At 36.5% G+C, this 15148-nt stretch overlaps 2 protein-coding genes across 3 annotated transcripts; one reads left to right on the plus strand and one right to left on the minus strand.

Moving 5' to 3' along the window:
• The first annotated feature begins 312 nt into the window (after window positions 1-312).
• On the plus strand, window positions 313-8016 carry LOC127804646 (pentatricopeptide repeat-containing protein At1g05600). Of its 2 annotated transcripts, none has more exons than XM_052341547.1 (2): window positions 313-662; window positions 5777-8016. In XM_052341547.1, exon 2 carries the CDS (start codon window positions 5796-5798, stop codon window positions 7305-7307), a length of 1512 nt encoding a protein of 503 aa, XP_052197507.1. In that variant the 5' UTR covers window positions 313-662; window positions 5777-5795; the 3' UTR covers window positions 7308-8016. The 2 variants fall into 2 exon arrangements, with proteins under 2 accessions (XP_052197507.1, XP_052197506.1); XM_052341546.1 differs by having other exon boundaries at window positions 314-662; window positions 5771-8016.
• Window positions 8017-8020: 4 nt separating this feature from the next.
• On the minus strand, window positions 8021-11758 carry LOC127804645 (uncharacterized). The gene is given in 3 exon segments (XM_052341545.1): window positions 8021-8287; window positions 8289-10405; window positions 11515-11758. Coding segments are annotated over 2 exon segments (2127 nt in total). The 5' UTR covers window positions 10346-10405; window positions 11515-11758; the 3' UTR covers window positions 8021-8217.
• Between the last annotated feature and the right edge of the window lie 3390 nt (window positions 11759-15148).

A 15148-nucleotide genomic window follows, 5' to 3' on the forward strand; every position in this document is an offset into this window, starting at 1 on the left:
CTGAGCCTCTTCTTTGGGCTTTTTCCTCTCAAGCCTATTTTTTTTGGGCACGATAATAATTAGTATTTTTGCCAAGAGGATTATTTATGTTAATCTAGTAATTGGTCTAATTTATAATTAAAGACAGTTTTAAAGTGAACATTTATTAGTGAATTTTTAATCCAGCACTTTAGCTAAATTGATTCCAATAAATTGTTATTTTATTTTTTGATTTGGGTTGAAGCTTCTATTGTGTTGGACCAATTTACATTCTCTTTTGAAATGGGCCCAAAATTGAAAAATGGGTTCAACTTCTTACAGCTGAAAGAAAAGCCTCCTATTACCACATTTCTGCTTGCATTCCCGGTTTGAGGTGCTTGGGCATTGCTGAGTAAACGAAGATATGCTGGAGGAGAAAAGGGTTCCAGCGGTCGCGCTTTCCTAAGCATCTGCAAGTCAGTTGTCGCAGGCAGGGTGATTCTATTCACAACTCCGATTGCTTGGTGCCGCCATCAATTTACAAACACGAAGGGCTTGGCTGAGTTGGCTATTCGACCGGCGACCGGCGGCGACCATCCAGCTTCTCTCTCTGATGGGCAACCAGCGACGGCACTTGAATAAAGAGGATGGAATGGCATTTTTCACATTTCTTGATGGGCAAGAAGCAACTCTTAAGTAAAGAGGTTAAATCTCGAGTATTTCTTTCTTGATTCCTTTGATTTTGATTGTATTTGCATATCTGTCTTCTATTTTTATTCTGCATCGAGTTTTTTCTCCACTTCTAGAGCTTTGTGGTTCTGTGTCATTTTATACATTTATTCAAATATATTATAAACTCTTTTATGTTTATAAATTTTACTCTTTTGAATACTTTTTGCACCTCCAACCATGTTGCTTGTCGAATTTATATATATTTTTGCTTCATTTCTGATATATCCTCATGGCAATATTTCGGCTACCGGCAATCCTCGGCCTCTAATACCATTTCTTAACTATATATTCCTTTTCTCAGCTCTATTTATTGAATAAGGTAGTGTTTTTGTTAGGGGTGAAAAATGTTAAATATGAAAATATTTGTCCTTTTCAATGTGGTTGTTAAACTTATCAGGCCTTCCTCCGAAAAGCCCTCATGTGACTTTTTACAGATAAATTTATCTAACCCTCTCCAGATAAATTTATCCGATATTTTATAGATAAACTTAAAATATCTATATGCCCCTTGTAGAATTATTAATGTCATATATTTTTAAATTTTAAATTTCTCTCTCTATATATATTTTATTATCTAATATAAATTCCTTTCACTGATTTTTTAAATTATTTTATTTAATTTTATATTTTGTTATCTATTATGAAAATATATTTTGACAATTTTTAATTATCTAAGTGGAATTATTGTAATTCCACCAATAATTATTTCTACTTTTTGAGTCTTTTTAAAATTCATTTTTGAACATGGATTTAGAAAATAATACACTATTTTTAATTTTTATTTTTTGACAATTCACATTGATCATAAAACACTATTTTAATTATAAATTTATTGTTGATGTTAACATACAGTATTGAATGAATTTGGTAATAGAGATTTTGGTAAAAAAAACATTTATATCAGTACTTATCTTTACATTTAACAAATATATAGAAAAAAAATTATAATTCTTAATGTATTCCAAAAAATTTAACATAGTCTGATAGAAATCTTATAATGCTTCCCAACCTTATCTTGACCATTCCATATCTTTGTCCGAAAAACATTTTAACCTTATATTGATACTCTTTTATCTTTCTCATTTTAACAAACGCCACATGAATAAACATGATGGATCTTTAGAAAATATTCTATTCCAGTCTCTTTCTTCTCTATTTATGTATGTTTTTTAGTAATTATATTTTCAATCTTCCATGGTCTGAGGCTATGAAACTTCAAGTTTTATTTAATGTTACATATTATGTTCAGTCTCCAATAGAAATATGTATATGTTCCTTCTTTCTTTCTTTTATTTTGATGCGGCAATGGTATTAGGATGGTAGGCCATAGCTCTCACCTGTCTCATCTTCTTATAGAGTAGCACTTTTTTGGTCATTGTATTTGGAATAGGTGAAAACATACTAGGTATTTGAAGAATCAGAATGGTTTTTAATTGAATCACAGAAAAATAATATGACCCAGAACTTGTTCCACGAATTTTTTTTTTGGAAAAGCGGGATGGGGGGAGGAACTAAATGCAATAAAAGCCCATATAATAGGTCCTCGTTTATTAACAGGTCAATAAAGCTGTTGTCTTATGGACAGGTTATAGCTTCTTTCATTTGTTAAAATTTGTAAGAGTAATATTTGATTTGTCCCAGTAGAATTTTCCAAATAAATTCTTAGAAGCCAGAGCTGTATCAAAACTGCCCTTCTCAAGACCCTGCAGATACGCTATCCGGATCCTATGTGTTTCGTACAGTAATTTGCAAGTGCTTTTCATTAGGTTCCATACAGCTATTCTTTATTCCCTTAAGTTTTAATTAGCCACCAAAAATGTTCTATACATTTGCATTCAATTTAGGGGTGGAACTAGATATTTTAATTTCCTTGCCCAATTATCAAAAACATTTACATTAGAAACAAGAATAAGTAGTTAATGAATAAAAAACAATATCAAAGTTACAAAAAATTTTTATCACGGACTTACAAAATACATAAACAAAAAATCTACTGTGCTCATGAATGAGAGTTAACGGCTACCTCTAGACTTGAAATAGACCCATTAATTTGGAAGAATGTTTGGGAGAGACAGAGAGAAAAGAAGGAGAGAGAGAGAGAGAGAGAGAGAAGTAGTGAGGGGGATTCTGATTTTGCATATTCGATCAGGAGTCATCATTCCCAGCTGAGGCCACATATATAGCTACCAGCTGCCATGACTAACTGGGAATGTACACCCGGTACAGCAAGGCTCTAAGCAACTAGGTACAATCAGCTCATATACTATAGCTATAATTACTATTCTGCCCTTAGGAATGTGACAGTCGTCTTTACCAAAACAAATAATGACCTGATTACCACTTCAACCCTACCACATGAAAACTTAATTACAAGCATCGTGTGTTAAACTATTGTGATAATGCGACAGCATAAATGAAAGGAAACCCGAAAATAAGATACCTTAAAAGGCAATTTATAGAAGTAGCAAATCTATTAGAAATGACTCAAAAAAGGAACATAATTAATTGTTGCAAAATCATAAAGAACAAAATGAATTACCATTGTACTGCCCTCAGTAAGGCTTAGAGAATCCCCACGGAACTCCTTGTTTTGAATGTGCAGAGATGGGCATGGCTGCATTCACAGCTATAACTAGTAAGAAATTAGAGCACATAAAAGAAGAAGCATTGAAAGAAGTAACAAAACCCTCAATGCTCAATAGGCTATATGGGCAATGGAGAGATCATTTTATATAAAGGAAATGAAGCATCAAGTACAGAACTCTAGATGGGACAAAAGAAAGCTTACAGGAGGCTCTTTTTGATGATGATGACCCTTTGAAAGATTGTAGATTGCCAAAGTAGTGCTTGTGGCAATGCCAGCATAAGTAATCTTCTCCCATTCTGCTGTTTCATCTGAGCAGAAAACAATTTATCAACAACTTTCAGAATCAAGCTTTTTTTCATGCTAGAATTTTTATTTTTTTTTTGGGGGGGTGGGGTTTACCCGCCCCGCCGTAAGGTTGACTGCCTAATTTGTTGATGCCATACGGAATATTTTGAGGTAACATTTTGTAAGCACAAGAAAATATTTATGCTACTCTTGATGTATTGAAGAGAAGTTTTAAAAAAGTAAAGGAAAATAATATGAAACTTAATTAATTTATGAAAATAATTTAAGAATTTGATATTCTCATCATAGATGTTGAAGGTGCGCCTTAAGGCGCCAATTCGGCTCCTCTCTTGGGCCAAGGCGACGTGATTTATGGGAGACCCTCACCTTGCACGGTGAGACGTCGGGGCGTGAGGTGCGCTTCATGAAACCTAGGTTTTATTTAAAACTTGGACAGCCCAATTCGCTCCTCACTCCATCTTCCTCTCCTCTTCAACTGCGCCCGCCTCCTCTCTTCCTCTCCTCTCCAGCCGCGCCTGCCTCCTCTCTTCTTCTCTACTCACGCTCTTCTCCTCTCTTCCTCTCCTCTGCTTTTCAAGCTGTCAAGCAGCCTGCTGCCCCACCAAAACCAGCTGCCATTCTCGATTCCAGCCTCCCCTCTTCTCGGTCCCAGCTCACGCTCTTCTCCTCTCTTCCTCTCCTCTGCTTTTCAAGCTGTCAAGCAGCCCGCTGCCCACCAAAACCAGCTGCCATTCTCGATTCCAGCCTCCCCTCTTCTCGGTCCTAGCCTACTCTCATGAGTTCTTTACTTGTTTTATTTTATTATTTCTTGCCTACTTGATCTCCTTGATGATGATTGATTAAAACTTCTTTATTGATTATGGACTTATAGTGTTTATTGATTGTGGACTTGTAGTGTTTATGTGTTTGTTTAGAACTTTGCATGATGATTGGTACTTGTTTGAGTTTGAGACTTTGAGTTTGAACTTTGATGATGTTTCTAGTTTAGAATTTGCATGATGAATGAATCAACTTTGATGTTGTTAGTTTAGAATTTGAAGATGATGAATCATGAATGATATGCATGTGTTATTATTGATAATTTGATAGTTGTTTATGATTTTACAAGATTTTGAGTTTTTTTTCTAAAAAGCGCGCCTTATTTCGTACATCTCGTGCCTCAGACTCCAGGACCCTTTGCTCCTCGATGCGCCTATCGCCTCTCAGAACTATGATTCTCATTAATTGTCATGTTATTGTTTAAGTTTCAGTTTATTATCTACTCTAATCTATTAAAGTATTTGCAGTAAGGATATCAGTTACAGTATAACACTTTAATTACTCAAAAAAAGATCCTATTTATCAACTAAAAAAACGAAAATCTATTGAAGTATTTGAGTAAAATTTGCTAAAATTTTTATTCACTAAGGCAGTAGTTCCCTTGGGATAATTTTTGTTTTATCTAATTTTGTTCACCTTAGTTGAGTTATAGTGACAACTATATATTGACCTAATCTAATTAATTTGGAGAAGAATTATGATATTCCTATAGCTTAATTTATGTATATATGTATATAATTATGGGAAAATGATTCTTGGTCCAAGTCAGTGTGGAAAGCAAGGGTGGGAATTCATTCTTGTCTGACTCAGACCAAGAATCACTTTCCATAATTTTATCTTTAGATGGCACAGATGATAATAAGAAAAAATTTAGAGTATATGTACAATTTATATTTTGAGCACTCAAGTTTATTTAGGTATGTACATAGTTATATGAGGTTTTAGTAATTGTTTCATTGTAAACTATGCTGTCATAGTGAAATTTTCTACGCTTTCAATTTTGGATATGTTGACACTTGACGTGAAATAAAATTACACAAATCTGTCTTTCTGTTTCTTTAATGCATTTATTTATACAATCTTCCTACCAGTCATTTTTGTTTTAATTCCTACTAATGAATTAGTTTCCACTTGCTATTTCTTGTCTTTTTTTTTTTCTTTTTTCTTAATAGCATTTAATTGCAAAAGATCTATATTAGGATGCATGACCTTCATTGGATCAGCTAACAAAAGATCTATTTTTACGTTATTATTGCCACCTGGAAATATTTTTTAAGGTTCTCCTACACATTGACATATACTAGTTGTACATAGATATGCTTATCATTTTTGTGGTGGCAGTTCATATAGACACACTGTTTGTTTCAGCTGCAGGCTAAACAGTTTTGAAGCTATGAACATTATATGGCCAAGGCTTCTGGCTCCTACACAACTCATTCAGCTCATTAGGAGACAGAAAAACCCATTGATATCTCTCCGAATCTTCAATGAAGCAAAAACAAAATTCCCCGAGTACCATCACAATGGTCCTGCCTATGCCACCATGATCAGTATCCTTGGAAGCTCTGGCCACATAGCTGAAATGAAAGAAGTCATTGGGCTAATGAAAAATGACTCCTGTGAGTGCAGAGATTTGGTCTTTGCAGGTGCGATCAAGACCTATGCAAAAGCTGGGTTGTTGGATGAAGCCATCTCCCTTTTTAGAAGCCTTCCCCAATTTAATTGTGTAAATTGGACGGTGTCTTTCAATACCCTTTTGCAGATAATGTTGAAAGAATCTGACTTAGAAACTGCTTGCCATCTTTTCTTAGAGAATTCTCATGGATGGGAAGTGAAGTCACAGATCCGTTCCTTGAATTTACTTATAGAGGCTCTCTGTCGGAGGAATCGTTCTGATCTTGCATTGCAAGTTTTCCAGGAAATGAATGACATATGCTGCTATCCAGATCGAGAAACTTACCAGATTCTGATGAGAGGTTTGTGTGAGGATGGGAGGCTAAATGAAGCCATCCATTTGTTGTACTCCATGTTTTGGAGAATCTCCCAGAAGGGCAGTGGTGAGGATGTTACAGTTTATAGAATCCTGTTAGATGCTTTATGTGATCATGAACAAGGCCAAGAAGCTATGAAAATTCTTGACAAGGTTCTAAGGAAAGGCCTGAAGGCCCGTAAAAGATGCCGCATAAAGCTTGATCTCAACGGGTGCTATGGTGACTTGGAGATCCAAGATGCTAAGGTTTTGATCCACGAAGCTTTGATTAAAGGCCTGGTTCCCAACTCTGCTTCTTACAGTGCAATGGCTGTTGATCTGTACTCTGAAGGTAAGATGGCGGAGGCCAATAAAGTGATCTCTGAAATGAATGAGAAAGGCTTTAGACCGTCGATTGTGATTTACAAAGCTAAGCTAGCTGCCCTGTGCAGAGAAGGCAAGGTCGATGAAGCAATAGAAGTGATTGAAAGGAGCATGGGAGAGAGCAACTGTGTTCCCACGGTTGAGCTATACAACATGGTGATGAAAGGCCTGTGTGATGAAAGGAAATCTGGTTTGGCTGTGAAGTACTTGGAGAAGATGGCCAGGCAAGTAGGCTGCGTTCCTAACAAGGCGACTTACACTATTCTTGTGAATGGCCTATGTCATGAAGGTAGATTTGTGGAAGCCAGCCGCATTCTGGAAGAGATGTTGGTCAAATCATATTGGCCCAGTCTTGCCACTTATGACGTGCTTATTCACGGTCTTTGCAACATGGGGAGGCCATACGAAGCGGTTGCATGGTTGGAAGAGATGGTTAGCCAGGGTCAGATGCCGAAAGGGTGTGTCTGGGATTCATTGGTGACTTCCATTTGTTCCGGTGGCGTTGTTAGTGACTTCTTCTCTGCCATGCTTGAGCAACTAAGGGGACCTTGAGGGTTGCTCTGGAGCAGTCGTGCTCATTTTTGTTTTTTCTTCTTGTGAAATGGAACATGCTCACATAATCATACAATATATGAGAAGAGGGAATAGACATGCCCTGTTTTCACCTTCTTTCAGATTTAGTGAGTTTCTTTTCTTTCTTTCTTTTTTTTTTTTTTTTGGTTCTTTCTTAACGTTTTGGATATATACTGGGTAAATTTGTGGAACGAGTAATAATAGCTCATAAATTACTTGCATTAGGTAAGCATATAGAGTCTATGTGTGGGTTGGCCGTCACACAAGGTTTTGCAACTAACCCTTGAGAGGGATGTCTTGTGAATAGTTGTCTAAGCCAACTTAAGATAAAAGAGTAGAATGTTCAGTCTTCATCTTGTCTTGAGAGGGATGTCTTGTGAATAGTGTTGTAGAGCCTTGATCTTTGTATTGCATGTTCAGTCTTCATCTTGTGTTGTATCTTCTTATTATTAGATTGTTTCCTAATGGGCAAGTAGCCGTGGTTCCTTGATTGTAGCCTGCCATTCCTATATCTATGATAAGATTGTTTCCTGTACTTGGCCGTGCTAGGCACAACCAAGTACCCATGGCCCAGCGTGGCCCGCATCTGCAGCCTAGGCTTCAAGTGCAATGAGATGTCCCTTAAAAAATGCTGTATCAGATTGGTAAACAGAATTCACAAATTAACTAATTGAATCATATGAAAACTAGTGGTTTCTTAATTTATTGCTCATGTCAAAACTCGATGACTGTTATAGACTGGTGTTGCAAAATGGAACAGAAACACAGAACAAGCCACAAAGCTTATATTTGCTTGTCCGCGTGTGTTAAAAAATAAGAAAATAGTTAGGTTGGGAAAAAATAACTGAAAATGATAATGCAACTAATGTTGACTAGCTCATAAAAGATGTCACTTAGCAACTGCATCATCTTCATTGTGTCTGTCAGTTTTCATCTCTGGCAGGGTTCCCAGATCCATGCGAGTCTCTCTCTTCCTGTGGTATTGAAGAATCAGAAGAATCAAGTGGATCGTGCTGAATGCCACTAGCTTTATCATCTGTGTCTGATATGGCCTTTTTCTTGTCTTGAGAGACCGAAGAATCAGAAGGATCAAGTGGATCATTCTGAGTGTTGCCACCGTTTTCATCTGTTTTTGAGGAAGCCTCTTTCTCCTTTTGAGAGACCGAAGATTTAACTGCATCCTGCCTATCATCAGTTCCTCCATCGTCGCTAGAGATTGTGGCATTTTCATCTGCTCCTGCTCCAGACCTATTATCAGATTGTTTCCTTTGAACATGTTGATTATTCTTATTTGTCTCTGTCCGTGCAGATGTACTCAATGGAACATTTTGTTCCCCTGAACCTGAGGCAACAGACTCATCATTGTTACTAGACGAACCTGTAGCATCTCCATGTCCTTTATCCATTTTCTCAACTGTTGTGGAAGTTGAATCAGAATATGATGTTTCTCTTGCATTCTCATTTTTCCTGGAAGGAGTTGCATTTGAATCAGATGCTTCTGTTGTTTCTGTTCTCTCCCTCAACACAGATTGCGTCTTATCTCCACTAGAAATTGAATCGTCTATTGTCTCATTTTGATGTGAAGTAAAATTGGATCCTTTGTCTATTCCATTATGTTCGTGTAGACTGGCAGTTCCCTGACTAGATGCTGAAGTGCTGTTGTCCTCTTGCTGGTTTTCATCAGATCGTTTTCCTGTTGAACTGGAATTAAGGATGTCCCCTGTCTGCCAGCGATTGATCTCGTTACTGTTCTCATCATTCACCATAACATCCGAAGAATTATTATTTTGAACTGCTTCGCTTTCTGCTGTTCTATCAGTGTCTGATCCATTCTGATTTACATTGGTCAGGTCGGATTTATTGTCGATGCTCTCCAATGATTTGTTCTGCTCTTTGTTCTTAATCTGCTCATCCGCATTTGAGCTTTCAAGTTCTCCTTCAGTTGCAGTTTTGCTTCGAGTGTCTTTGACTACTTCACTGGAAGCAGCATCATCCTCCCTGTGATCTTCCGCTCCTGCTCCCACCTTGGATCCATCAGTTTCATCATGGCTCTGATCCTCTGATGAACCTGAATCCTCAAGCTTTTGTTCTTCTTTTTGGTCATTTTCGTTCACCTCTTCTTCGTTCTCCAGCTTCTTGCTCTCTTCCATCGCTTTTTCAGCACTTCCCGTCCCACTGTTCTCATCCTTCTCTTCCTTATTGATCCTTTCTTCTCCATCTCCTTTTGTCCCCTCAATTTCATTATCCTGGGCTTTCTCCTCTTCCTTTTCATTATCATTCTCTTCCCTTTCATTTAATTGTTTGTTTTCTCCATTCTCTTCCTTCGATTCCTTCTGCTCACTCTCCTCTAGACTCTCCCCCTCTTTCTTTTGTCTCTCCTCTCCAGCTTGTTTTTCTGTATTTTCTTCTCTCTCTTCCTCTTTGGTTTCCTGTTCTTCACCTACACTCTGTTCATTGTCCTTTTCTTTGCTCTCTTCTATCTCTTCCATTTTCACTTCATTCTCTTCACCTTCCTCCTTTTCGCCACCGTCACTCTCCTCTTTGCTATCATTCTTTATGGTTTCCTCCCTCTCCTCAGCTGCTCCATTCTCATTGCTCTCTTCTATTGCCTTTTCCATATCCAGAAAATTCCCCCTGTGCTCAGTTTCCTCTCCTGCTGTTTCTTTATTACTTTCACGTATTTCATCATCTGTAACCCCTTTGTCTTCACCGTCACCCTCAATCTTGGTTTCTTCATGGAATTGTTTGTTCCCTGCTACTTCTTCCTTGTGTCCCTGATCCTCAATGGTTGTCTCCTCCACTAGAGGATGGAGGTCCTTTCTCCCTAGCTTTATAATTCTATTCCCTACCTGACCCATGAGTTCTGCATTTTCCGCAAGTGAAGCCTTTTTGTTATTGGAGTGCTTGACCTGGTAAACCAGCCATATACAAACACCAAGCAGCAGGCATATCTGTAGAACATGCTTCACCTTGAAACCTTTAGATCTTTGGTGCCTACGCGGTGATGTCTTGAACATGATAACTTTGCTTAAAATCTTAACAAGAGCCGTACACAAGTTTTGTGAACTCTGCAGCTTCTGTTCAAGAAGGGTAAAAAGAAAAAAATAACAAGATGTATTAGAGAACCTCAAAATTCTAATAATGTTCACACTGAAGAAATAAATATCATGAAACTATTTGTCAAGTAAGAACGAGGAAAAACCAAAGCCACCTCACAGATAATCATTCTTATTGATAGTATTATCTCCATTAGATCATCTTTGCAAAAGAAGGGGAGGAGGAGGGGGGGGGGGGGGGGGGGACCAAATCCAAAAAAAAAAAAGAAAGAAAACCTAGAACTGTTCTCAGTAGGCGAAACATAAAGAAGTCCAGATATTGAAAGTTACAGCCTTAATTCCAGAACTGAGGTACACCTATGAGATAGAAGGTAATTGAGGACAAGACCTCCCTCCCTGCTTGAGATACCGGAAAAGGGGTAACAAGAAGAAGATATTAACATGATACTGAAAAAACAAATGAAAATTTCAAGAATGAAAAATTCTATTTGCTATTGAAATAATTTAGATCTTATTTAATGTTTTATGACGTCAAATAATTTTCTTGAATGCAAATATGTCAGCGCCTCAGCCTGATCCATAATGTATGATCAGTAGAAATCATAACAAAAAGTTACTGAACTAAATGCGAATCTACCGTCAGGCCTCAGCAATAAATATATATATATATATATATATTCACACAAAATAGGGAAGGTAAAGGTCCCATCGTCTGAACTGGAAACCATATCAAGCAGTTGTGATAGCATAGCATCTATTTCCAGAGGAAATGAGGAAAAACAACTAAACAGCAGACATGCAATGTAAATTTCCCTCGGGTTGTATAGGGTACAAGACCTTCAAATCTTGAGTTCATCCAGCGAACATCATCATCTCAGCATAATCACAAGATAAAAAGCTTAACCTAATCACGTAGCTTGTATCATTCTGGAGCGAACCGAGGATGGAAAATCAACATTGCGTGATCATAAATCGCGATAACAGTATAATGCACACAAACAGAACACAGAGTAAAGCCATAGAGAATGGATCGAGACAAGTGCACAAAAAAGTTGAGGATTGGATCGAAGCCGCATACCAGAGAACGAATATTGATATTGTGAATGACAAAAGAGTTCTGAAGAAGGTACCTCGTACAAATCCCGAAATTGTGAGAAATTTTGCCGTTTAAACCAACGAAAAACACAGTTAGGGAAAATCAGAAATAGTTGCTTCCCTGGTAATTCAGATAAGATTTTCTTTGGATATCAATCAGGAAGGTGAATCAAAATTGTCAAGAGCGAGCGAGCGAAAAATGCAGTTTGTTTCTCTCTCTCTCTCTCTCTCTCTCTCAAGATCGGATCTGCAAATTGTTCAAGTCTTCCACGTGTGTCAACCCGGTTCCCACTCAGCCGTCTAAGACTAAGAAGAGTCGGCCACCTTCCATTGCATTTTATTTATTTATTAAAATAGAACCTTCCATTTGCTTCAAAATTCAAATGCAGCTCCGCTTTGGAATTGGGGCGCATTGAAAATGGAATGGAATCTATCAATTTTCATCTTCAGGCTTACATTTTTCCCTCCTCGATGACAATTAATTTTGTATTTTTATGAATATTTTTTTTGAGGATTTAAATTTGTCAGGCATTTTTATGTTTTTATTAAAAGGTATAATGAAAATTTGATTACTGAAAAATAATATTTTATATTTTATTCCTCTCATTTCATTTCATTTAAATTTATTTTATTTAGTAATGTTCCTGGGCCAAGGAATTGAAGTGCTCTATGGGCCCTCTCTGTGAGCTTGTTTTTTATGAGCTTAGTGGGTATCCTAATGGGCCCCATTGCTGGTTAATCCTCCATGCATCTCGATCTATATTCTTCTTTCTTTTTCTTTTTTTTATTTATATTTTTAAAATAAAATAATCAAATTTATTATTTTAAGGGGTTAAAAATTTAATAACAATAATAATAAACAATAGCGTATAATACCTCTTACATGCTATTCTCGCATCATTCCTTATAGGCCAAGCTCAGTTCAATGGGCTGGCCCAATCGCCCAGAACCCAGAACAGCGCAGGCGATCTCGTTAAAGAAATTTCATAAACCACCGAAATTCGAAGCTCATAAAGCAAGTATTCCGCGAGCTCCCGGTGAGCCCCCCAACGAGCTCTTAACGATCGTCTGACGAGCTCTCAGCAAAACACTTAGTTCGTTGGATCGTCTAGGTCGCTGGCCTAAAACCGCCAGCTCGCATAAGTGATAAAACTGTTGAGAAGTCAGAGATATAGACTATTCACTTTATCTACAACAGCCCATGTCCCTCGTAATGAGGATCTCACTCTCGATTTTATGTAGACGATAAGGGTTGTTTGTCCCCCATTATGTAATCATTGTATTTCTATATGTTATCTAAATTGTAAAGGCCTCTCAGTATAAATAAGAATCAGAAATATCATGAGGGGCAGAGATAGACAGAATAATCAGACATCGCCATTCTGATAAAATAATCAGAGTGCGGTCGTGAATTAGGTATCATTCTGGCCGAACTACGTAAAAATTCTGGTGTTGACTCACGTCTAAAATCTTTGTATTTTTTTTCTTGACACTTTGGACTTACTCACCGCAGCTCAAAACAAATCAAGGTCGGTTGAAGTTGAACGTCGACAATACCATAATAAAATAATGTCAACTAAAATGTTCAGCTTTATTGAATTTTTTTTTTTTTTTTTTTTTTGGGGGGGGGGGGGGGGGGCGGCGGCTAGAATGTACAGAATGTACAGTTTTTAATAAAAAAAATAATTCCTCATTAAAGAGTTTCCATGATCTGAATCCTTGCTATTCGTTCTAATTAAGCAATTTGTTGAAGAGCTAATAGATTGTTGTTTCCAACTGTTTGAATGCAATGAACACAGAAAACAAATGGCTCGGTGAAGCTTGAGGTGAGGAACCAATTTGTTCTCAATGTAGTGTGTACAATAATGAATTTTGAATTGAATAAATTTTATTTTATTTTTACATTTCTTTTTCTTTTTCTAAATGATAATTATTGTAAAATATAAAAACATAAAATATTTTCTTTATATCAAACAACGTTTTTAAATAATATTTTGCATGCAAATTAAAATTTGAAAAATAAAATATTTATATTATTTCACATTTGTATGCAGGAAATTTGTAAAGATAGGAATTCTGATAAAGAACTTTGCAAAAATAAAAATTTTAATTTTTTTTTGTAAAATTATGACTTTTGAGAGTTTAATGAATAAAAATGCCCTCGCTTTAAATTGGCTCTAAGATCTTTTCGTCTTCCTCTCGCACGCACATCCCACCAGAACATCTTTCCCGCTCATCCTCTGTTATCTGCATCTAGGGTTGCTGCTTCTTCATCGATCGTCACCTTCAAAACCATTACAAGTATGTATTTGTTTTCTTATTTTTGAAAACCTTTAGTCAAAGACGATTGGTATTCCCTTTGGGTGATTTCAATCTCTTTCCTTCTTCAATGTGATTCTTTAAATGACTACGTAATGGATTTACAAATGAATGTAGCTCTGGTTCCGCATTCTAAAATTCGATTGAGTGACGGGTATGTACTTCACTGGTTTGAACATATATCGGTTGATGTACCGGTTAGATATCGATATATATCAACCGATATATATTCAAACCAGAAGCATCCCAAAAAATGTTTTATATCAGTTCGGTTCATATATTGATTGTGGAAAGATATATAAGGATATGTATGTATGTACCGACATCCTATATCGAAATATTTGTATCGATTTTAATTTAATGTAAACCAATATATAGTAATCGATATACATCCTATAACAAATGCTATATCGGTATACTTGTATCGGTTTTAATATTACGTAAACTAATATATAGTAATCGATATATCCTTGGGCGACCGATATTATGAAATCGAATTTTGCTACAAGAGTGCAAATAAGGAAGGCTTTTGCTTCAATGTCTTCTTAATGCCTTCAACAGTGTGACATGGTAAAACTTTTTGATCTCCACGTTATCATCTAATTAATGATCCCTAAAAGTCGATTGTCTTCGCCCCTCTCCCACCTTTTTTATCTATCATTAGAAGTAGGGCGGTCGTTGATCGATGAATTGAGAAAAATATGATCGGGGATTCCATTTTAATAGAGAAAGCTATCAATGGTCACATTGGGACGGGAACAAATGGGAAGTGTGCCCTCGGTTCTATTCATGTTTGGATGAGATGACAATAATTAGATGATAACGTGAAGATCAAGAAGTCTTACCACGTCACACTGTTGAAGGCATTAAGAAGACACTGAAGCAGAAGCCATCCTTATCTGCACTCTTGTAGTAGAGTTCGATTTCTTAATATTAATCACGCAAGGATATGTCAGTTACTATATATCGGTTTACGTAAAATTATAACCGATACAAGTATACCAATATAGCATTTGTCATAGGATGTATATCGGTTACTATATATCGGATTACATTAAATTAAAATCGAGACAAGTATACTGATATAAGATGTCGGTACATACATACATACATATGCTTATATATATTTTCATAACCGATATATGAACCGAACAGATATAAAATATTTTTGAGGATGCTTATGGTTTGAACCTATATCGATATCTAATCGGTACATTAACCGATATATGTTCAAACTAGTGAAATGCATACCTTTCACTCAATCAAGTTTTATAATGCATAATCAGAGCGACGTTCATTTGTATACCCATTAAGTAATCATTCAAAAAATCACATTAAAGAGAATAAAAG

Source organism: Diospyros lotus, chromosome 6, assembly GCF_014633365.1.
Source record: "Diospyros lotus cultivar Yz01 chromosome 6, ASM1463336v1, whole genome shotgun sequence".
Classification (NCBI taxonomy): Eukaryota; Viridiplantae; Streptophyta; class Magnoliopsida; order Ericales; family Ebenaceae; genus Diospyros; species Diospyros lotus.

Bases quoted from the DNA above. Each gene is read 5' to 3' on its own strand.
- LOC127804646 (XM_052341547.1), top strand. From the start codon at position 5,796: ATGAACATTATATGGCCAAGGCTTCTGGCTCCTACACAACTCATTCAG.